At 41.1% G+C, this 22,599-nt stretch overlaps 1 protein-coding gene across 1 annotated transcript in view; it reads right to left on the reverse strand.

Moving 5' to 3' along the window:
• Nucleotides 1-1,476: 1,476 nt before the first annotated feature.
• The window catches only part of adgra1b (adhesion G protein-coupled receptor A1b), a 180,037-nt gene continuing 158,914 nt past the window's right edge, over nucleotides 1,477-22,599 (reverse strand). The window contains exons 17-19 of the mRNA XM_087850365.1: nucleotides 14,947-15,092; nucleotides 4,777-4,872; nucleotides 1,477-4,409 (exon numbers count right to left, since the gene is read on the reverse strand). Of these exons, the coding sequence (XP_087706491.1) occupies nucleotides 2,996-4,409; nucleotides 4,777-4,872; nucleotides 14,947-15,092 (1,656 nt within the window). The 3' untranslated portion in view covers nucleotides 1,477-2,995. The remainder of the gene's footprint in view (nucleotides 4,410-4,776; nucleotides 4,873-14,946; nucleotides 15,093-22,599) is intronic.

Below are 22,599 nucleotides of genomic sequence, written 5' to 3' on the forward strand. Positions count from 1 at the left end.
GTGATACTGTTACAAATCCCTTTCCAATAACTATAAAGCCAGGGCCGCTGGCTGCTAGCATCCAAGGTGGCTCAAAGGAGCTTGTATTGTATGATCAATTGTGGGCCAGTGTTTTATAACCCATAAGCTGAACCCATAACATCCCATTTTGTCCCAGTCCCTGGCAATAACTCCAATGGCCCTGTGCAAAGCTATGAGGTTCATGCATCATCTTTGATGTCTACCATTGCCTTCCTTTACTTGTTCAAAGCCTTGCCATTCAACCAGAAGGACTGTCACATTAATATTTTGCTTTCTTTCTCTGAATTTTTTTCCTTAATTCAGGTCTGTCTGAACAAGCACTTCTATTATAACGACACCGTAAGTGACAAATGCTATTCTGGCAGGCCAAACGTTATAATGGGTAGTGCATTTCTATTTCTGATATGACAGGATAAGTCTCACAACACACGGCGAGTCTGCATACTTTATGAAGTCGACAGAAAAAAAAAAGGCATTTGAAAACAAAAAGGACATTTCTAAACTCAGATACTGAGCATTATAACACTGAGAGGTCAGTTTTTTCCCCATACAACTTTCTTTTACATAGATTTATTTTATTCTTAAATATCTTAAATCTCATAAAAATAATTCATCAGAAACCAATTCTATATACACGGACGAAAAGTGCACGAGATGGATAGAGAGGTGGTGCGCATGCTGAGGTGGTTTCGCTAGAGTGGGCTTTGCTGCGAGATTATGCTTTGGATGTTGTTGTTTTTTATGAAGTGTTGGCTTGTCTGATGAAATGTACGATTTGTTTTGTCTGGAGCATTGTATTAAATATTATCATTCATAAAACAAACAAGCGCTTCTAAATCAATACGGAGACTCTTTTGGCTTCTCTTTCGAGTGGCAATTCTTCAAAGAGAGTGTGACCTTCACGGTTTAAAAAAAACAAAAAAAAAGAAATGATCCACATTTCATCTGTAACCTCTCCTGACAAAAGCTGTCACCAAAGCAGCACATATGATTTTACTGACTGGACTCCTGAATAAATGTAAGAATAAAGGGATAGCTTATGCTTTATCTTATTTTCTGTAATACATATATTGTTACAATGTCAAAAGCAATCTTGAAACCTCTCTAAATGTTTGTTTTTTTTCTAGTGTCGACTCTGTTTGATTCAGTGAGGGGGGTATCAGCTTTGGCTATTACTTTTGGCCACACATGTGCTGTTTCTGAAGGGCAACCAATCAGGAGAAAACTGGGTGTTCTAGGCTAAAGTGCGCCCCAGGGTGGCTGTGGCTACAATGTAGCTTGCCATCACCAGTGTGTGAATGGGTGGATGACTGGTTGTGTAAAGCACTTTGGGATCCTTAGGGACTAGAAAAGCGCTATACAAACACAGGCCATTTACCATTTAACCCTGGAGAACCAATGGGGTCGGATCTGACCCCATTGGTTCTCCAGGGTTAAAGCAGTTGCCCAGAAATAACTGCACTAAAGCCTGGTATAAGATAAAGAAGGATTCATTTAAACTATGAATCTTGCAAAGATGATTCTAAGATTGAAGATTTAAAAAAAAAACTATGACGCTGTAAATGAGAATAATGGGTCCTTTTTAAAGTGATGCAACATGAAGGTCACAAGAGCCAAATATTACTGTATTTCCTTGAGAAGTGAAATAATCCACAAGTGCTTCAAAAAAGGACACATGGCAAGCTGCATTGGGTCGAGTCAAACGATATGTCTGTGGAGAGGCATTCATTTACACCATTAAAACACAGCTACATATAAGCGTGCATGCGTTGGAGCTTTTATAAGACAAATTATAAATTTATAAAACACAAACAGGGCCGAATTTGCTCTGGTGTCTGCCATGTATCATTTTTTTTGGCTTCGGCCAATGTCGGGTGAGTCTGAAATATTTTATTAGCATTTTAATAGGAGGGAAAATTGCAGGACGCTGGGCTGGTTTCCCAAAGTTATGTTGACGCAGCTTGCTGTTATTGTTGTTGCTGTTTTTTTTTTTTTCTAGATTGATTGTACAGAGAAACATAAGCTGATGTGATACCGTCACATGAAGCGTGTGCAAACTGAGCTGAACGGAATAAAAACCAGCACACCGGTTTGGCAATGAACTTTGCTGTGAGGACCTGGCTCTTTATGGCACAATGGATCCAATGACTCACTGACAGTAACTTTCAACACACAATGCTGTTGCTGCTGATGTGCCGTTATTCTCTCCAGAACAGAAAAGAAAAAGAAACACAACAGTGAAGACATCATATAGACAGCACGATCAATACTGACCTGGATAAGAGGATGCTTAATTTCACTTCTCTTTTTCTGTTGCTTTGAATTTTCACAACTTAACTGGCATCCACACATCTCTTGTAAGCAACAGTATCTTTATATATATTTATATATATTTCTTTTTTTTTTTTTTAGAAAACTCTAGTAGATATTCACAGTTGCTTGACCGAATGGCAAAAATACCCATGAAGTCTAAAACTGCTGGTTTAGTTGTCTAAAACATGGATGCCAAGAAGTTCTTTTAAGTACTGGAGGTTCACTGTCATCAGAGACTATTTGACGCGTTTCAAAGTGTAAAAAATATCTTGCAGCGTGTTGCCTTTGAGCGTTAACACACACAAATTCATACGTACAACCATTCATTTTCTTGTATATATAGAGAGAGATAGATCTGTAGTAATATGGAACAGTGGCGACACCTTCGATTACATCTGAAGGCGCCATGCGACGCACGTTTTCACAAATTCATTGTGATGGAAGAAATTCGGTTTCTGTCAGTGGATGCCCCCTTGGAGAGCGTTCAAATGAAATTCTGTACAGTAAAACAGCACACATAAAATCAAGAGGACATTAAAATAAAAAAATATCCCACGCTGATTGTGATGTTTTAAAATGTTATACAATTCTTTGTTTTTTTATTATCCTAGAAGGGGAAGCAGGAATGCTGCCTGCATCCCCTCTTCTCAGTCTTCCCACACTACACAGTAGTTTCATTCTTCCAGGGTCCAGTGCGTATATTTCCTGTGCTGTCTGACGTGTAGAGGAGACCCTCGTGCAGGCTCCCTTTTAGAATCCCGTTCTGATTGGGCGGGTTCTGAGGGTAGGATTGTCTGCGCGGGGCGTGCATTTCCAAATGGTGATGTGTTGCCACGGGGTCCTCCTCAGCCACTTTGCCGCAGCCGCACAGGAAGACGCCCGTGTCTCCTGCTTCTGCCGGGCACAGAGAAGGGAAAAGGTCTGCCTTGGCACAGCAGATGTGCCTGTGGCAGGGATTATGGCATGCCAGGGACTCTGCAGCAGCGTGGCATGTGTGATGCACGTCATGGTGGCCTTCGTGGGCCAGGTGTGGACAGATGTGGGCGTGACGCTCGTGTGTGCTGTGGGGGCTGTCAGTGTGTAAGCTGTGCACGCTGCCTCCATCCACACTAGAGGGGATGTGATAGGCGTACTCCCTCTCACTCCCCGCTCCACAAGCACCGGCCCCATCCCTGCGGCTGAGATGTCGGCCTTTAGTCCTGGCGCTGCTCTTTAGGCAGGGGTGCAACTGGATCCCCGGCCGGTAACCCTCCGGGTCAGCGTGCAGCAGCACATGCGTGGCCGCGGGCTCTTCTTCCATAAGCTGCTGGCTGTGCAGCGCGGCACAGCACGGCGTCACTGGCGCTAGACACGTCATGTGATTTTGTGAGGAAGGAAGGGCAGCGTGTTTACAGTGAGCTAAGCTGCCATGGCCGCAGCTTAGAGCTTTAGCCTGACAAGGTGAGTCATGGTGGCAGTGGCTGTGGCCGTGGCCGTGCCCGGGGGTATCTCCGTTCACGTTGACTTTGGGCCGCGTTTGAGCGGGCGCGGGGGCACCAGAGGAGGGGTCGGCGCTTCGTCCAGGACAGCAGGAACACCAGCAATGCCAAACATCGTCCCGCTTGGCACAGTGATGGATGAGGACGAAGAGGCCGAGGGTGACGGAGAAGGCACCATAAAGGCAGCTGAAGATCATGTCCAGGAAGTGGCCCTGTGACACAGCCAGTGCCCCAAAAGTCCAGGTTGCCAGAAAGAGGAAAAGGGTGAAGGCCGCTGTTCTTAACTGAGCCTTGAAGGAGTGCTCGTTGGCCAGCAGCGCGGGGTTGATGGGAATGCCAGGGCAGCCGGCGGGGCAGTGGCTCCCGCTGGGCGGTGGAGCCAGGGCTCCGGGCTCGGCTCCCTGGTGGCAGTGTGTCGGCACATCGACAGCAGCCAGCCTCTGCTGCTCCTCCGTCAGTTGCTTGAGCTCGTACTTCTTTTCAGGGTGTCGCCGTAGCTGGATGAAAGTGCAGAGGAAGTAGATGCATGTGACCAGGACGATGAAAGCTACAGGGCCAAAGAACGCTCCCAGACTGGGCTCCCACGCCATCCAGCAGCTGCAATACACACACACACACAAACACACCAATGCACTTTAATACCTTAAGAAATACGGAACAATTCAAAGTTTACTTTCTGTTTGTAATTAAATGGTTACCTTCATAAAGTCACATCATCTTTATGTGTTTACTGAGAAGAGAGTAACTAAATGAAATACACATCCACCAAAGGGAGCTTAAAGCGCACAAAGCGAGGATAGTGTATGCTTGTGTCTATGTATACACACGTCTAACAGCGTTTAAAGAAGATTAAATCAAATTTAATTTCTGGGAATTAAATTAAAAAAAAAAAAACTCTTTATTTGCATAACAATGTGAAACATCATCACAGCCTGACTCAAGAAGAAGCAAATCTAGGACTTACTACAGCGCTTGCTCCCTGCTGCCATAGTTGTCTATATTGACAGCTGCCGTGACCCCGCAGATGATGAGGGGCACTCCACCGCTGACTAGATAAAATCTTTGAGGGTATGGTTGGGGGGGGGGGGGGGGGGGGGGGGGGGGTAAAAAGAGAGAGCGAGACAGGGTCAGTAGGCAAGAATATCAAAGTTGGAAGTGAAAAGACATTTACAAATCCTGTGTCACACATGTGGATTATAAAAATACACTTTTTATAATCACATCTTTAGGAAGATTAAAAAAGCTGTCAAAGAAGGTGACGGATGAAAGATGCTGACTTGTCCTGTGAATGGACTGGTTACCACAGCGGATGGACACACACATTTGATTTGGCAGCTTTTTTCTTTTTCTTTTAAACACCACGTGGCATCGCTCAAGCAACCCCCTGAGAATTTGTCTCTCCTCTTGGGAAAGCTTTTCTGTTTTGGGACAAATGTGTTAACCACTACAGTATGGAGCCACTGGTGAATGCAGCTTTATGAGTGTCTTAAAATAAATGAATGAACAAAGATCACTGTGCCTGTGACCACACTCCATGGGAGGAATCGCCACCTACAATTTGTTTTCTTTGCCACAAATCAAAGTGTAAATTTTCCTATATAAACAAATCTGTTTTCCCGGCGATAAACTTGTCAGTGCTCATTTAGGGCTATTCATCAGAGCACCGAATATGGAAAGAGAGTGCGGATTTAATAGGAAAGGGATGGCGGACTTATCAAAACTGGCTTATCAGACATACAGAAATCGGATTGTATCCTCGACTTCAGCTTTCATTATCATAAAGAGGGCAGGTCACTTAATAGACAAAATGAAAAAAGCACTACACAACAATGAAGGACAGAGTTATACAGCTAAGTGGCACTTATTTTAGCTTTCATAGCAACAACCCCAGAAATACAGCATTCGCGTTAAGTTGTAAGCCACCAAGAAATTTAGCAGAACTACCTTTAATTTTAACATTTGTTTTAAGTGAATTAGCTCTGACCTCACTTGCCAACATAGCTGTTGTAATGGCGGTTTATCCAATTAAATCAAGACTATATAAGGCTAGCTGGAGAAAAAAAACAAACAAACAATAATATCAGTGGGAGAAAGATGTGAAGCGGAACTAATAAAGTATGATTTTAACAACAGTGCATTATGCCCCTAGGTATTACCATGTTTAGTTCTGTTTACTTTGTGCCGGATTAAATGTTCTCAAGGATGATATTCTCATGTTAACCGCAGATTATTCGGTGCTTTTTTTCCCTCTCCCTGATCTTTAGCATGTCAGCTACACTTATGCATGCGCGCGGCAGGTATGTGAACCATGAAACTTGCATTGCAACAGTATATTACGATAAGACTTCGGCGCAGAAACAAAGCTAATCCCCCAGCAGCTTCCTGTCCTTGGCTTTCCCTCCACTGTCATGCTATACAACAGTATGCTATTTCCTCTTCCTTCCTGTTCAATCTTAGCCTCTGTCATTACTCTAACCTTTCCACCACTCCATCTTCCTCCGTCTTCATCCTCAGTTTCCTCCCTTCCACCCCTTCTTACTGTGGCTCTCTCTCTCTCTGTCGCTCCCCCTTCCAATCGTTACTCCGTCACACAGCAGCCGTTCTGAAAATTCAATTACAATCAAGATGTTTGTCTGGGCTGGTCGGTGAGGGGTGGCTGGAGGTGAGGCAAAGACAGGGGGGTTTCGGGGGTGGGGGGCATTACTGGCCTGTCACTGGCTGTGTGAGTGGAACGGTTCTCCCGGGGGACCCTGCTCCAGCAGAAAGCCATTTACACACCCGTCAGCTAGATAAGCATAAATGAGAAGAGCTAGTAGATGTTAAAGCACCCAGCACTTTATAACCCTCATTCCCCTTTTATCCCTTCTAGGAAAGCCAGCATGTGTTTCCTTAAGACGTGGTCCCAAGTGAAGCACATGTACAGTACATGCAGAAACTGTATCGAGAGCATGTGATATAGTTCAGTCTACTTGCTGCCTCGTTTTTATTTGAAAAGGTCTACCGCAAGCCTATTCAAATGGCGGCCCGCGGGCCAAATGCGGCCCAGAAGCAACCTGCGAGTGGCCCTGCCTGTGGTTCTGGCAGAAACACAGAGAAAACGCAAAAAATTAATTCATTAATTAATTAAAAAAAATTTAAAATTCCTACAGCGTAGTGTAGACTATGAATGCAACACTCCTAGTAGCCTAGCAATATTTAACCCACAATGCACCCTGATGTAAACATATTAAACAATCATCGTAATATATGATGCGACAACAGCATGTCTTTCTCACTCCAAAAGCGCAAAATTGACAATGAAAACTGTTGGTTTAACCCTGCCTGGACTGACAAATACTTATTCATTTTACCGAGTTTAATAATCTTACAACCGGAGTTGTACTACCATGGTGAGGGTCCTGCACAGCCCAAGAGAGAGCTTCCTTCCTGTTTGCTTCTTGGCAAAGAAGAAAAGGCCTTTCACAGATTCTGAAACGGTGAAATACTGCATGCTGGCCGTGGTGGATGCGGTGAAAAGTGATGAAAAAATTAAAGTAAGTGTGACATCTGCTATTAAAAACGTACCCCTGTAGGACAGTTCAAATATTCGTAGAGTTGAAATTCTGGCGTCAGACGAGTTTGAAATGCTGTTAGATGACCCGAAGAAAACTGATGTAATATCTATAGCAGGAGATCACAGATAGAACTGATAATGCACAGTTGTGCGTATATGTCCGTTTTTTGGATGGGAAATTGCTCTGTTTACTACCGTTAGAGGGACACACAGCTGGCGAAATAATGTTTGAGAAGATTTAAGCTCTTTTTGAGGAAAATGGTCTGGATATGAAGCGTGTCTGTATACTTGTGATGGATGGGGCTCCATCCATGGCAGGAAAAGTGAGTGGTCAGCGAAATATTTATTTTAATTTGAAAGGGAATTATCAAAATGTTTTTTGTTATTATTATTATTATTTCAAATGTGCAAAAAATAGTTTAGTTATAGCCTTTTTTTAAATGGACCTTATGGTGTACATTTGTGAGAGGTCACCAGATTTACAGGGGAAAAGGAATAAAAAAATTACTTGTTTTTCAATACAATTGTGTGGGTTTGAAATTGATCATGATCTGCTGCTTACTGGCTTCAAAAAAAATATCTGGCCCAGATAAATTCCTCGGTTTGAAAATCTGGCCCAACTAACTTCGTAGTTGAATAGCCATGGTCTACCGCATTAAAATTCTTGCTAATGCACCCATTCTAATATGAATATGCACACAAAATCCTGCCCCCCTTGAATGCACTCGTCCTCTTTGTTGGCCAATCTACTTTTTTAAAAAAGCCTTCAAACTCAAACAAAATGGCTGTGTATGCAGTCTTGTGCTTTTGAGTGAGTTTAGGAACAGCAATCATCTGATATAAATAGACCCTAAAGTGCCTTTTAGTCAGTAGCTACAGCAACTCCTCTTTTTGTTCCTATGCTTATGCACTATCTTCTGTTTTTATGACTGTGCACTGTCCTTTCTCTGGACCCTGTCCAGGATATACATAGCACAGCTGGGGACAACTGATGGTCATATTCAGCTCCAGCAGAGGGCAAGGGCTTTGGAGTAAAGCTGGAGGATGGAACATTAAGGCATAAACTTGGCATTAACCACAGTCCTGCAGGTCTGAATTCTCTTTAATGGGCAAAGTAAGCTGAATGAAGTGACAGTTCAACACTTTGGGAAATATACTCATTAGCTTACTTGCCAAGAGTTAAATGCAAAGATTTATGCGAAGATTGATGCCACAGCCAAAAGAAAGCTGTGCCAGCTACCACAGCTTAGCATAAGGATCGCAAACAGAATAAAAACAACTCACAAAATAACTCTAAAGCAATATGTCTGTGAAGGTTCTCAGTCATCCAGGTCATCGTGGTCTAAGGAGCTTGGAAAGAAAAGCATCTGGACGTCTTTAAGTTGCTTGAAGACGTTTCACCTCTCATCCGAGAAGCTTCTTCAGTTCTAGGGTCAAATGGTGGAGAGCCCCAGATTTAAACCCAGTTGGAGTAACCCCCCAAGAGGGACAAAAGGACCCCCTAATGATCCTCTACCTAATCACATGAGCCAAGGTGTGAAAACGAGTGTAGGTCACAATTAGCCAAGGTTTCGGGTGAGCTCATTGTGAAACCTAGCCCCACCCTATCATGTCCAGATGCTTTTCTTTCCAAGCTCCTTAGACAACACTCAAGCAAAAACTCTGAAAAGTCTATATTAATTTCAAGTAGTCTATTTCAAAGAAAGATGTTCTTCCATATACCATTTTATTTTCTGATACATTTTTCGCTACTTTTATCATGTGACAACAGCTTTGAGACACTGTCACAAATAAGAGGAAGCCTTAAAATCCCCCCTTAATCATTAAACTAACAGAGGACAGAACAAAGTCTGCAAAGCACTTTGTTCAAAGCCTAAAAGAAGCACACGCAGAGACTTCTCCAAAAATCACAACACAACTTTATGTAGGTTAAGTGTAGCCGGATTCACTTTGCTCTGAAACTTCACATCTATTAAAAATGTGTGGTAGTCTTCTCATTGAAAATAATTATGCCCCAAATGCTGAATCTGATCAAATTCTGGTCAAAATCTTGTCAAAAACAAAAATAAACTTGACTGGTATACACTTTATACCAATCATACTTTCCTTAATGATTAATTATTTGAATAAACGAACATTTGATTTTATTTCAGTTGCAGTTTATTCAAAATTATTGCTTCATATTTATGAAGGCAAAGAATCACTTTTTGTTGGAGATAAAGTATCTGAATCTCAGGAGCGGGACCACGCCTCCAAACACGCTCCTTCCGGCTCTCATCTATATATGTCCCCCCAGTTCTACAAGCCGTAGATCTCGTTTACCTGCCACACCCTCCCTTTCCTTTTCAATTCTTTAACTTCTTCACTTCTATTTAGTACACGGGGATCTGCCACGCCCGGGAGCTGCCACCAGTCCCCTTCGAGGCCTTCCCCAAACTGCAGCTTAATTCATGTCCAAGCTATTCCCCTTTATCTACTAAACCGCTGTCAAACCTCAAATGAGGATGTGGGCCCAGCGAGTGAAAGTGCTCTTTAAACAGTCCATTAATCACCTGCAGCATCATACAGCAGGATCCGTGTGTGTCTCCAAAACAACAGTTGTGCACATATACACTTTACAAAACTTTGCAAATATCGTAAAATTTTGTAAATTATATTTCATGTCACTAATCAAAACACATGGAGGATATAATTGCAAAGAACATAGTATTCTTTTCTCTATTTGAGAGAGGTGAGCTGCCAAAGGCTACAGTCGCTTAATTTGTTACCCGGTGGTTTTCCTCAGGTCGAGTATTGAGCACCATCATAATTGCTGGGACATTTTCCTTTCTAAAGTCACAAATAGTTTTCTGTCATGTCTAGTTTTTCCACACAGTTTCAGTTTTAGAGTTTCACTGTAGGCTATTTGCAGCAGAGATATTTTTAGGTCTATGGATGCTTCCCAAGTAGATATAGAACATGACCTCTCAGCAAAGTACCCACTAAAACATAACTAACGCCTTCTCGGTACCATAAATTAGTGTAACTGATAATTATGCATGACACACAGACAGTAGATTAAAGTTGTTTTTGTTTATCTATTTATTTGGGTTATTTAGGGACTTGATGGGTGACCTTTTCCCTTTAAAACACACTGCAGCATCTCATGTGCTGGGTATATTTTAATTGTTTGTCCATCTAAATTAATATGAATAAATTTAAACTACTGTAAAAAGATTTAAATGAGTATTACAATACATTACATAATACATTACCTTAGATTTCTCCCTTGTTTCCTGCTATACATGTAGTGTTATTTTACACTTACATGACTGCACTTGTCATGTGAGTTTTCTTTTTGACATCGCTGACACCGACGTCTGGTATAAGAAGTTTTTATCAATAATTGTCAGATATTTGATGGAGATTCTATAGTGGGAGGATCCTCTGTTAAGTTTTAGAGGAAAGATCAGCACTCATCACTCCAGATCGCTGTTAGTTAATAGCAAAAACAGAGGCGTTTAAGGTGTGCGGTCCAACATGGTGTGGCAGATTTTTGACAGGGGTCGGTGTAATGGTCGACTGGATATGCCATCAGATGCTGTCAAGAGTGGAAGGAAGGGAAAAGAGGTAGATGAGGAGAAATAGGTGGGTTGTTGGGAGGGGAGAGAAATTGATTTGTCTCCAGCTGCTAAGTCTTGTTGCATGAGCCTGTCTGACGGGGAGCATTACAGTCAATCACTGTGGATCAACTTGACTGCTGTGCCACACAATCCCCCCGTCTGCCCCCAGACAAATTATCTCATTCACAAGCAGTGCATGATGGGAGAGCCTCGAGAACATTCCATATTAAACCCCTGAATCACGCAGGTGTCTGAGGATTTGCTTTGCAAGGAAAGTGCTGCTTATAGGTTGAGGGGATCCTTATCTTAGTGGCGTCCGTATCCTCAGACTTTCAGCGACTCGCCAGGAATACGTTATTGAGAGATTCGAATTTTAATAATGTCAGACATATGAATCTGCCCCTTTATAAATTTTCCAGATATTAGTTTCGGGTGGTATGGGCAGTAAATGCCCATGAGAGTGCTATATTCGTCATAATAATCCTTTTAAATCACCCCACAGACAGCGATTCTAAAAGCACGTAAGGTGTTGCAGCAGGGTTCATATCCAGTGCAGCTCCACATGTTCAAATCATTTTCTAGTTTGGGGTCGTCTGCTGTATCTCCTGCAAAATATTCTGAAAAGTTCAAGAAAATTCATGCAACTGAAATTTCCCAGCAGGCTTTAAGAAAATGACAGATTAAATGACAAACATACATTTGCTACGGTCTGCCCCCTGTTTGCCTCTCTGTTGCTGCTCTGAAACCTTCCTCTAACAGGATTTCTCATTGAAGCTCCAGCAGCTTCTGCAGCACGGTTGCAATGTGCTGAAGAGCTCACACAGCACCTTCTCACCGCAGAGGCGGAGCGCCGCATGGGTCCAAAAAATGATCCTCTTAAATGTGCCAAATGTTAGGCGTAAGCAGGAAAGTAATAAAACGAAGAAGTAGGGGAAAAAAAACAACACAAATAGGAGAAATTTAATCTCATGTGCGTGTGTCTAAGTGAAGAGGAATTAAAGGGTTAAAAAGCTAAATACATTTAGATTTTTGATAAAGCTTCTGGCTCAGTGGCCTCCTGGGTGACCGCGGTAATTAGTAAAAGCACTGGAGGTGATGCTATGGTGAAGGGCTTTAGTCAATTACTTCTCCGTCCTTCCTTCTCCTTCTCACATTCACCTGCACTCCCTCCTACTTACTAAACCTTTAAGTGTGGAAGGACAGCTCACACATGCATCATACACTGTGTTTTCACTAATCTATAAAAAAATCTATAAAAAGGCAAAACATGATGTCTCAGGTTATTTTGAAATGCCTATTGATGAACAGCTAACAAAGGTTTGCGTTGTGTTGATTTACATAGATTCTGAACTGCAGCTATCAAATTGTCGATGTTGTCAGACCTCAGTTTAGTCAATGCTGCATTCTCGTGTCTGCCATTTGCAGTGGCAGACATAGTATTTTTTAATCCAATAAAACTACTTTAACAAAGTATTTTAAGTAAGAATGGTTATTTCAAAATTAAGTATTTAAACAACTTGCCAATAATGTTATAACTTATAACAGAAAGCAGCTGTTTCTGTATTAACTTAACCATTGTGTTGTCCTCGGGTCAAAAATGACCCCTAGGTGTATGGCAAACAAGTGTAAGGGAATCCCGAGGACAACACAAGGGAGCTGCAGGTGCTTTAAACAAATCAAGTCAATGCTGACTCTTGTCTTCACATAGGAACCAAACCCTTGCCTCTTAGGTGAAACTCCATTGATTAACCTGTAACACTGCCTGCTTTTTGTTTGTCACAGTTGTTCATACTGTCCGTGATTCCTGATATACATAAATATTACGAAGAAGTGTAACAGGCAGTGTTACAGGTCAATTTCTTTTTAAAATGTTTATTTGAATTATGTCACGATCCTTATTTTCGTGTTTTTACAATTATTACAGTACTTTACAAATACACTTAGATATTCACCAGAGTGTTTCTGGGCTAGAGATGACAAGACTGCAGCTGTGACTGCAACGATTCTAGCAAACAGATCAAAACACTTTCTGTTCAGTCTGCTATAGTTCAGTGAGGCTGCTTCTTAATGTCCTGAAAATATCAGACAAGTTGATTAGCCAGACAAGCTCAGTGGGGAAATTCAGGAAATGCCCTACTGAGAGCTGCTGATGACTGACGGTATACTGCATATTCATATTAACCTTGAATGTCACCCCTAACAACAACCTCTATCCATTTTAAGTGGTCTCTCTTCAGGAAATTGGCTGATTACAAGGAATTTAAAGTTCTCTAATCAGTGGTTTATCAGTTTTCACATAAAGTCACTCCTTACTATTCAACACCCAAGACATGTGGGAGAAATCAATAAGGTGATGCAAAGTGTATCAACAGAAAGTCTTGATAGCCATCTCGCTGTTGATGTTGAATAATGCAAACCAACTGGGGTTTTATTTTCATATAAATTATGCAACACTTGCATGACAGTCGCTCCTCTCTTAAACACCTGAGCCTAAAGTTTACTCCACAGTAAAGTGGAGCTCACACGTGCCCAAGGGAATGGTTGAGTAATCTGACAAACACATATTTAGCTATTTAAAAGCCACTAAGAATTTTATTCTGTTTCCATGTCAAGCTAGCAATACTCATTATCCCACCAACTCAAAGGGTGTGAAGCAGCGGTCTCCAACCTTTTTTGCGCCACTGACCGGTTTATGTCCGACAATATTTTCACGGACCGGCCTTTAAGGTGTCGTGGATAAATACAACAAAATAAAACCAGTACCGGTGCCAAAAAAAGGAAGATTTATTCATAACAGACGGGGAAAGACCCAGAGAAACTGAGTTAATGATAAAACCGATTAAAAAAAACAATGATAAAAAACGATAAAAACCCTGAAAACCATAAACTTCACACCAGAGCCTCAACTCTCACGATTCACAGACAGGCCCGAAGGTTGGGGACCGCTGGTATAGAGGATGCTATGTTGCTAACTCTGGAAAGTTAGCTTATCACAAATATGCCACATATTGTTAGCTGTTAGCTTTAGTAGGTGCATGAAGGTACTTATCCATAGTTTATTACTAATCACTGTACTGGTGACAATGGGAAACTGGCAAAAGGTTTTCTTTCACCTATAAAGCCAGTGAAAAAAAAACTGTTTGTGAAAAACTACTTCTCACTCCGAAGTGAAAGTCCTGGTCTACCACTGCCTCCATCTGTTAGCAAGTTTATGTTATGGTGTGACTTTGTTGTTCTAACAACTGTGAAAGCTAATGTGCGAAATCCTCAAAGTCACACAATATTGGGAGTAAATATAAATCTATTTATAAAGTGCTTTTCCAGCCTTGCTGATCAGTCACAGAGCTTTAGATTACAAGCCACATTTAACCACGCATTCATACAGCGTTTTACTCTATATAGTTTAAGCCCTTTATCTGCCTTACATCCATGGCCCTTTAGAATCATCAGTCAAGCCAATAGTTGTGTTTTTAGTCAGTGGGAGGAAACTGGACCACCTGGAGGAAACCTATGAGGGCACAGGGAAAAACATTCAAACTCCATACAAAAAGATGAGTAGAAACCAAATCAACCTAATCAATGTATAGTGCGCCACACATAAAATAGACAACACAATTTAAGACCCAGGGGTCTGGGGCAGGACCCTTATAACTGAGTATATCGATCATGGCTGTATTTGTATTTTTACTCATCTGAAGACTTCTTTCGTCAAAATGTGAATGTATAAACCTACTATGACAGTATATCTCAGCCTCGGTCAAGTTGTGTATATACAAAAAAATGAAATAAGAAAGCAAATAACTGCGCAGTGAACCGTCCTTGGCCTCTAAAGGCACACATGAAGCAATCAAAAAAGACCAAAGAAAAGTACCACACACACACACACACACACAAACACATATGTGCGCACAAATGTTTATGAACTTTCTGTTGAGCGGCATTCAGGGTTGGGAAGGGTTGCGAGGACATCTGTGCTTACCTCAACAGGGGCTGTTTAGGGCGCGGAGGCGGGTCACTGTCTTGACTCTGTGGAGGCTTCTTGGTCACCTGTTTATAAATGTTCCTCGCCGTCACCCCGAGCCACAGCATGGTTGACAAAGACGAGTAGTGCAGCACGACCCCGACCTGAGATTGGGTGACGGAGGGTGCATCAAGTTACTTCTTTGACTTTGCTGAACTTTTGCTTATACATAATACTGTAAAGTGTGTCTCTGTGAAAAATGTCAGACTTCATTATATCCCTGTAACTAAAAGAAGAAAAGTGTTGAGGATGAGCTGCCACTCCTCTTGAGAAAATAACCATCAATGTCACTCCAAGGGTGTCTCCACAAACGTTTTCCTTAAAGACCTGGCTGCTTTGTGTTATCCTCCACTAAGAGACAATAGTAGAATGACGGAAAGACAGGTTCAAAAAGTGCTATTGAATCATCAAGGTTGTCTAGGATAAGAGCAGCATAGTGAGGTTATACTGGTGGATACTGAGCAGCTCCTTATCAGTTGAGTTAGAGGACATGAGGTGTGCACCGTGAATAACAAACCTGAATATAAATGTCAGTCACGTTGACAACTATCAGCGTGTGATTGTTTTTCCAAAAACGCACTGTACACATATCTCCGTTCCTCGTGTTTTAATATTCATGAATTATATTTGAATGGGGAAACTAATCTAACTTTGTTTAAAAGCTTTGCTAGCTCACAGACAGAGAGCATAGACATGACAGTTGCAAAAAAAAAAAAAGACAGAAAGGAGAATGGATACAGAAGATTAAAATGCACTGAGCCTTTTCTCCAACCAGTCAGTGCGTTCATGATGTACTGGCAACCTGAGGTACCCAATCAAATGGCTTCTCTCCAGCACGAAAGGCCTAGGGACTCGAGCTACCAGTCCAGATGCTAATTGGAAGTGTCCTTGAGCTGGTTATAGAGAGCAGAGAGTGGGTGGTAAGTCAATCACAGCTTCAGAGTCCACACTCTTCAGAGCTTCATTAGTGCCAAGAACAGACAGAAGGAAAGTGTGTCTTTAAATATGGTTTTAATGGGGGAGGAGGGGGCTCTCATATTAACGTATGGAGCGTGACCTGTGATTGTTACTGGCTGATTAATGTCCTGAATATTGTTTTGCTGTTGCAACTGCACGATCAATCAAATGGCAACAAAACTTTAGTGTCCACATCAGCTGAGACAAGTCAGCAATAATAAAGCGACACAGCTATAGTTGCCCATCTGGCAGTTTTTCAAAAAATCACACACAAGCTGCAGTGGACCAGTAGTGTGTGTGTGCTTAAAAAAGCCCTATGCTAACATTTGTTTTGATAATAAAGCAGAATTTCTGGTGTCTTTCAGAACCGAAGGTGGTCACAATTATAGCTGTAACCATTGGTGACTGGAGCTATTTGTGACCATGTGTATTCGTTATTGAGTCTGTGAAAGGTGCATCATTTAGACTGGTATATACTTGAGGGACCTGACTCCTAAAAAACACAGCAATATTTTGATATTTGATGTTTTACTATTCAGAGCTGGTGTGTGCTTTCACCTGATGTGCCATTGTTAGCACAGAATCTGGGTAAATACAAAATTTCAGTCAATAATCGGATCAGTGAGCAGCAGCACAATGATCACACAGTTAACAAAACAGAAGCTGGAAGCAGCCCAGGAAGCCTGATCAATGTGTCCCCATTAAAACAGTCACTGCTTCCGTCTCCTCAAAGTCCCTCTTTTATCTCGTATGGAGATGTTGGTGAGACGTGAAAAAATTAACACTTCACAAAAAAAAAAAAGTGGCTTGATCTTGATTTGTCGGCTACTTTCCTTCATAGATGTGTGGTCAGTGGAAGAAGAGTAGCAACTTGTCAAAGCACTAGCATGTCCTTCTGCAGTATCAGTACACGGTGCAACCCCAGAATTCTACTAGCTCCTAAACAAAAGCATCAAGTTAAATTAATAAGGAATCAGCATCGTTTTTGTATTCTCAATAATCCTATAAGTGTCTTGTTGATAAACTAAAGTAATAAATAAACATGTTTTTTCATCTCATAAACCACCATTAATGGTTAATAGAAACATTTATCACAAATGATCATAAATCATGTCTGATTTCGACTTATTTTCACACACATTGTATTTCCTGACCACAAAACTTTTGACCAGAACTGTATGTAAACTACAGAGTATTTATTTTTTTATATAATTATAATAATTTATTAGACACTCTTTTGTATTAGATGATGGTAAAGGCAAGAAATCTGTTTTTTTCCTTCCCTTCAAGGTGACTGTTGTAAAATATATGACAGAAAATAAGGAAAAGCAGAATAATAAGGCAACAATAATATTGTAAGTCTAGAAAAGCACGTGTGGTCTTTATACCTTCTGACAGGAAATCACAATAATCAGTTTCATAGTATTTTTTTCAGTGAACCTAGACCTTGAAAACTGATTTGAAATTTGAATAAACATTATCATAGTTCTGGAGGGAAAAGAAATGTGGAAAATAACAAGCGATTAAGAATTTTCAATGAACTCTATACTACATTTTTATTTCAGTTAATATTGCCAGATGATCTGTTTTAAAACATTTGGCACAGACTAAAAGTGCGATATTAAAAACTACCTTTAAAGTGTTTTATCTTTTATCACATCTTTGTTATATTGTTTCCAAATTATTTTTGGTACATGGGTAACCAGTCTACTCCAAGCTACAGTGTTTATGTACAGGGAAACTTGGGAACAGTCAAAGTAGACCCAATGGAAAAACAAAGCAAAATCACTGCTATACTGTAATGCCTTCTCTCTCTCTCTCGCTTTCACAGCTTTTGCCATCACAACTAATTTCACAGTGCGGTGCTAATTAGGGAAATCCATTGTATAGCATCTTTAAGCTGACACTTGGATGTAACCTCAGATCTAGGTCATCCTTAGCCAAGTTCTTTTCTAAATTAATAGGTTATTTAACGCCGGTCACACTCAGTGAACAATCATCTGCGATGTGTAATCCAAATTTTGATGGTCTGAGGTAACATGAGGTAAGTCGACTGGAAACAGTGGTATAATGTATGTTGTTCTCCTACTTAGCCCGGGCAAGCAGAAAATGTAGTGTGACAGCTAGGGTGTTGCTCAAATCAATGATAAAGCAAGCCTTGTTTGAAGAAAAGATAGAAATTGAGATTAGAGATGACTTTGACTTTGAAGCTGTAAAGACATTGGATGCTGCATAGCGACAGTGCCACAGTGGGTGGAGTAGCGGTGCACGACTGAAGACTGGCATACAGATAGAAGAACAGGCAGACGAGTATGGGATGCAGGTGTGGAAGGAAAAGGAGGAGGTTGGGGGGAGGGGGGTGTTGGAGGGGGGATGGGTGAAGACTGGGTGGGGAGTGCGTGCTTGAAGTCTTGCGAGAACTGCCAAATCTAGACTCAGAGCCCCTTGAAGTTGCTTAGTTTGGAGCGAGAGCATGTACTTATTTTTCCTCCTGGGAAGGGAAAGGGGGGTAAGTGTGTGCGTAAGGAGGTTGGCGGGGTGATCGGGGGGTACAGTGAATTTAGCAAGCAATGCGTGTATCCGTGTGTGAATCTGACTGTGTATATGCATCGGGAGATCACACATCTCCTCAAGCATTCCTGTAATTATCCCAAATTGTGTCTGGTGGGGCCTGCCTCGATCCCAGTGGGATTGAAGACAATCTGGGCTCCTTCCCAAATCTGCCAAGAGTGATTTTGCTAGCAGTGATTAGGTAAAGGAGGAGCATCAAAAAGTATTCAAAGGCCCCAGGACAAAGTTGAATAAATGAATGAAAGGTAAGTACGTTAAAAACCAGCGGCAAGGTCAGCTAAATTGCACAGCTCCATGAGAAAACTCTGCACTGATATTGAGGGAAAGCAGGAGATTGTGTGTGGCTACATAAGTAGAATTCAAATAACATCCTTTTTCTAATGAGAAATAGGTTTTTGAAAATAATAACATTATTTCTTGTCCTTTCAAAACATTAAACACTGATTTACAATTCAAGGACAAACCTAAAAAAGAGAAAAAAAGATTTAGAGGCAACAGATTATTGCAACAAACGCTTAATTTAGTACATTTTAAAATGCTTGGGTATCTAATCGAGTGAAAAACTCAAAACATGGACACACCAGCCAAAGTGCTTGTTTACAATGCCACAACTCAAAAACATATAGAACAATATGTAGCTCATACTAAGTTTAGATGATTTTTTATGCAGATGACACATTCCTCAATATGATTGAACATCATTCATTCTTCTCTCCTCTGAAACTTGTACTGAATGCTGAAAAGTCAATGTCTCCCAGCTACCTATACACTCAGTGGTACAGAAACTAAATTTCATCCAGCTTTTAAGAAAATGAGGAGTAAATGGCACAGAAACTAAACATAACAGTTGAATTCTTATAGTGAAGTCGCTCATGTTTCTGTGAGGACCACCATGTTCTTCTGTCAAGAGATGTCTTTGTTCTTACATTGCTGCATGGACAACCTTCAACATTAGGCTATGCTACATGCTAAAAATCTAATTGTGTATTATTTGAAAATATAACTTTCCCTTCATAAGCATTAGAAGAAGATAACCACATTCTCTGTTCATTAAGATCTGCAAAAGGTACATCATTACATCAGTTCTCTTCTCAAATTTTAAACCACTATGCATCTGAGCAGTGCAAATAGTTCTGAACTTGATCTAAATTGCACCTTATTCATAAAATAAATGATAGAAGATTTGAATTTCTTATCCCTGTGGGTGTTTTTTTTATGTCAAGTAATCAAAAATGATTTGATGTGCTTCACTAGATAAAAACTAGTTAAGTTACTCTTGTGTCCCTTTCACCATTTCTCTAAGAGTAAAGGGACAAATACCAGCCATTTCGTGTCAGTTACCATCGTACGGGAAGACTTGATGGCTGTGACACAAGTGGTGACTTTTTTTAAGACATGCCTGTCAGCGAGCCTTCTGCTAGACAACTCAAGAAAAGCTGGCTATATTTCAGCAGAGGTAGAGTTGTTACACTATGGAATAGGAGGCCACCTAAAGTGCTTGTGACAGCAGAAGAAGGAGTTGAGTCCCAAATGTGTGATAGCGCACGCAAAAAAATGGAGCATCGGAGGCCAACTGATCCAAACAAGTAGTGACTGAAGACAGTCTAAAGTGTGAGTGAGAAGTAGAAAAGAGGTGTACATCAATCTCTTTGTGGCTACATACAGTAAATGCCCCCCTGCTGAGGTGAACTGACAGTGGAAGATGCTCTGCTCCAGCTGCTGTTTCATGCTCACTACTGAGGTCGGTCAAGCTATCAATCAAATGGATAGGAAATCCACAGGGACCATATGGTATTCTAACCATGTAAAAAAGTTAAAGGAGAGACATATTGTTTTTTATTCTCACTTTCATTCTTTCTGACGCTGTCAACTATCGCAAACATCAGAGACACAGCTCAATAACACAGCAATTATGCCAGGAGCCTCTTTGATTTTTCCAGCTTCTTTACAAATTCACATATGTTGACATTTTAATTTAATATTTTTCATGGGCTTCTGTAAAAGTTAGAGAGGGGGATGTTTGATATATTGGACAAAGAGTGTTTATAGGGATGCACCGATACCGATACTGGTATCGGGTATCGGGACCGATACTGTAAAATGTGGTATCGGTTAACTCGTAAAAGTTAACGGATACCACGAACCGATACTAACTTATTTCATTAATCAGAGGGTGGATTGTCATTTTTGTTGTAGTTTTTTAGATTGGCCACTAGGGGGACATCCCGCGCTAAACAGGCACAGGGTTAGACGAGTGAGACTGGCGGCTCCAGATAAAAAAAGAGAAACTGGAGGCTGCTGTAGCTAGGCTAAACAAAATGTCAGCAGTGTGGACCGGAACAGCCAACTTTAACTCGGGTTTTGGAAAAGCGATGAAAAATGTCAAGAGAAAATCCACGGGCAGTTAAAATAACAGAGGCTCTGACTCATTTTATTGCTCTGGATGACCAGCCAATGCCGGTCGTGGAAAACATAGGATTGCACCGTCTTCTCAGCATACTCGAGCTGCGATATAAAATTCCCAGCCGCCCACACATCAGGGAGATAATGGTGCCAAAACTTTCTAAAGAGGTAAAGACAAGCAGTGTGTGTGCGATGTCAGTCCTTGGTTTAACGGCACAGTGGACTGATGATCCAGGGCAGATGGGGAGTTCGTTCGTCAATGCCAAATACTTTCGTTATTTTGTTTGTTTGTTTATAATATGGACACTCTGCAATAATTCAAAAGTTTATTTTATTCTCAAACCTAATTTGTATTTATTTTATTCCAAACAGAAGTGTTTATTTATTATTCTGAAAGCTCGAGACAGTGCCAATAGTTCAGTGATATTTTGTTAAATTACAATGTGGAGACTCTGCAATAATTTAAGAGAAGTGCTTATTTTTCACTTGAAATTTTTTTGTGGTCATTTTTATTAAGATATCATTTATTATCGGCAGAGAATAAAATAAAACCTGTCTTCCAATTCATTGCATTTGTGTGTGTGTGTGTGTGTGTGTGTGTGTGTGTGTGTGGTAGAAGTATCGGTTTTTGTACTCGGTATCGGCAAGTACTCAGATCCAAGTATCGGTATCGTATCGGTTTGAAAAAATTGGTATCGTTGCATCCCTAAGTGTTTAATATGGAACTGCGAGGCAGGAAGAAAAAAAGAAGATTTGCCAGTATAGAGAAGGAGGACATGCAGGGGATTGGTATAACAGAAGGATGTTAGAACAGGGTGAGATGGAGGCAGATGATCCACTGTGGCGATCCCTAAAGAGACCATCCGAAAAAAACAAAGTGATGTATGGAGGAGGCCAGTGAACAACAGTGAGTGTCTACAGCCATCTCTAAAACACGGTGGAGGCTTTGTCATTGTTTTGGCTGCATTTTAGCCAGTGCTGTCTGGGATCTCATCAAAACTAATGGAATTATGAACACAGTGGCGATATGTGGATCCACCGCGCAAAACCATCTGGAAATCATCTAATTAGTAATGGCTTTATTTTTCAGCATGACACAGAAATGAAAAAGTAGAATGCCAGGCAGAGCCTTCAGCTATTTGCAAAACTAGCTCCCAGTTTGGATTCAGGGGACAGACACCATCTCTACTTTTAAGATTAGGTTCAAAACTTTCCTTTTTGATAAACTGTTTAGTTAGATGACCCTGAATCCTCCCTTAATTTTGTTGAATTAAGGCTTGGCTACTGGGGGCTTCCCATTGAGCACTGAGGGTTTCTTTTTCCCTCACTCTTCTTCATTCTTTATGTGTTTAAACACCACTTTGCATTTAATCATCAGTTAGTACTAAGCTCTGGCTTTCTTCCACAGTGTGTCTTTTGTCCCGTCTCCTTCCCCTCACCCCCAACCGATCATGGCAGATGGTTTTGTCTTTCTTTCGAGAAGCCTGCAGAACTATTCCTGCAATCTATCCAAAGAAATTACAAGAAAACTTGCCCAAGTGAGATCAAGTTGTGTGAAGAACAAAGGTGGTCATACTAAATATTGACTTTAAAGCACATTAGAATTTCACAAACTGTGTGTCTCTTTACCCCTATTTCCCTTTTTTCATAGCAAAATGTAAAGAAAAGAGGCGGGGCTCA

Source organism: Neolamprologus brichardi, chromosome 13, assembly GCF_056152115.1.
Source record: "Neolamprologus brichardi isolate AB-2024 chromosome 13, ASM5615211v1, whole genome shotgun sequence".
Classification (NCBI taxonomy): domain Eukaryota; kingdom Metazoa; phylum Chordata; class Actinopteri; order Cichliformes; family Cichlidae; genus Neolamprologus; species Neolamprologus brichardi.